The sequence below is a fragment of the Contarinia nasturtii genome, unplaced genomic scaffold, assembly GCF_009176525.2.
Source record: "Contarinia nasturtii isolate CC-2019 unplaced genomic scaffold, AAFC_CNas_1.1 Cnas_scaffold_112, whole genome shotgun sequence".
NCBI lineage: Eukaryota > Metazoa > Arthropoda > Insecta > Diptera > Cecidomyiidae > Contarinia > Contarinia nasturtii.
Window position 1 is genome coordinate 1 of NW_022197470.1, and position 2,000 is coordinate 2,000.

General features: G+C 37.8%; 1 protein-coding gene across 1 annotated transcript; it reads right to left on the reverse strand.

Annotated features, from left to right (window-relative positions):
• Positions 1 to 9: 9 nt before the first annotated feature.
• On the reverse strand, positions 10 to 839 carry LOC116339115 (the record flags this gene model as incomplete). Its single annotated transcript, XM_031764790.1, has 4 exons — positions 740 to 839; positions 483 to 663; positions 203 to 398; positions 10 to 131 (listed from the first exon to the last, which is right to left on the reverse strand). Coding segments are annotated over exons 1-4 (568 nt in total), but the record flags the coding sequence as incomplete, so codon positions are not given.
• Between the last annotated feature and the right edge of the window lie 1,161 nt (positions 840 to 2,000).

Genomic DNA, 2,000 nt, shown 5'->3' on the forward strand with positions numbered 1-2,000 from the left:
CATAATCACTCGCAACAAGTAAATTATCATGAGGTTCCAATGTATTATTTAAAAGTGTCATTTGAACCTTAGATGGTTTCAGGTGATCGAAGTCAAATGTGGTGGAAATTGCTCGAAACAAATCGCTGCTTCTGAAAAAGCATAATAATTATGATAAATCTTTTCCTCGTATGGAGAAATGAGAGATACAAAATTGCCATACAAAATATTTTCCAGTGATTCGTTGGCGTACAATGGTGACGTGATTGGGATGCCTTCTTCTTCATTCAAAACCTTTTTGATTAAACAAGAAAAGGACAAAGGAGACAATGGCTTTAAAGATGAATCACTTTGTTGGTTGTTTTGGTAATCTCCCTCGTGTCCATCTTGCTCATGAGCGACTTCTTTATTTCCCGACACTAAAAAACATATAATTAAATGAGATTGAATGTTGAATGTTCATTCAAACATACTATAGCAGTTATAACTGCCTATAGGTATACCTTCGTTTGCATCCATAAATGGCGTAATTGTATCATAAAACGTGGACATTACGATATTAGGTGCTTCGACTAAAGTCGACCTTGTGCCTCCCAGCTCGGACAAATAATGTTTTGTTTTGTTTATGTGTGTTGGTTTTTGTATGTGCGCATCAATATCCTCTTGCGTATATGGAATAGATTCCTGAAGTAAAGTCAATTTTATTCAACTACCTGTAATAAAAATTTAAATTAAACAATGTAACATTATATATACGTACGATACATGGGCGACAAATTATTATTTGGCGTAGTTCGAAACATCTTTTATCCATAATTGATTGCTTCATATTGACTATTCACTGAAATCGACTGAAATCGACAGCTGTTAAGCATTTATGCTAAAAGCATACGTCAAATAGTTACTTGTTCACACTCACAATTTTTGATACATTAACGCCATCTATATGAAATTGACAATGTAAGCCACCATAATGGTAACTACGTTACCATCCATGTAGGGTTTGCTCTATACAAAGCGATTTAAATAAAACCAGAGGAAAAAATACATTTATCCATAGATAAATAAATTATATAACTGTAAACCTTATAAAACACAAATTCCCAGGCGATGTAACCAATCCTATACGGTTGAGCACTTCTCTGGTTGTTCAACTTTCTTGTTGTTCATAAAAATATTTTTTGAAAACTAAAAAAAAATATTGACCCATTGGATTATTGGATTATTGGATTAAACGGGGAGTTATTCACTTCGATGCTCAAGTTTCGTAACTTATTGCATGACGACCCGACTTGTGCTGTCACTCGATTGCTTGGAGAATGCTTCCCACGGTGTGGCCCACTTTATAGCAGCCATGTAACTAGCCTCCGTACAGGGCCAGTGACCAGGGCTTTCTTCTCAAGTCAATTGTCGTGACAGTCACAAGTATTCCATTCATTCCTAGATGGCGTTGGGCTCTTCTTATTTCAATGGAGGAATGCACATATCGCTGGTTTACCGGTATATTCACCAGAGATGTCGCACTACCTTTTTACGGTTGACGTATTGGATATTTGACATATCCAAGACACCAACCTAACGTAAAGGCACTCCATTTTACGTGTGTCTATGCTGAACCCATTATTCTTTGTGCACACACACGGGACCGACGGCTTTAAGTGCCCTCCGAAGCACTCCACTAGCCCGAAACCCGGCCAAATCTATTCCGCATAAAACCACTGATAATTCCTGAGCGAATCACGGTGGAAAAATACCGGACCAAATTTGACCGAGAATCGAACTCGTGTCCTCACGCTCACAAACCTGGCACGCTAACCACTAGTCTATGGCTGAGTTGACCCATAAAACCTAACTTTTTTTGTACGGAGTTGGAATTGACTACGATTTGGATCTAATCTGCAGTCGGAATTTCCTAGCAATTTTTCCATTTTCGACTACGAATCAGTAAAAATTGTGGTCAATTCCATATCCATTTTCGAACAAAACATTACCTTTTTCGACCGACGAAACGAACTTGGGAC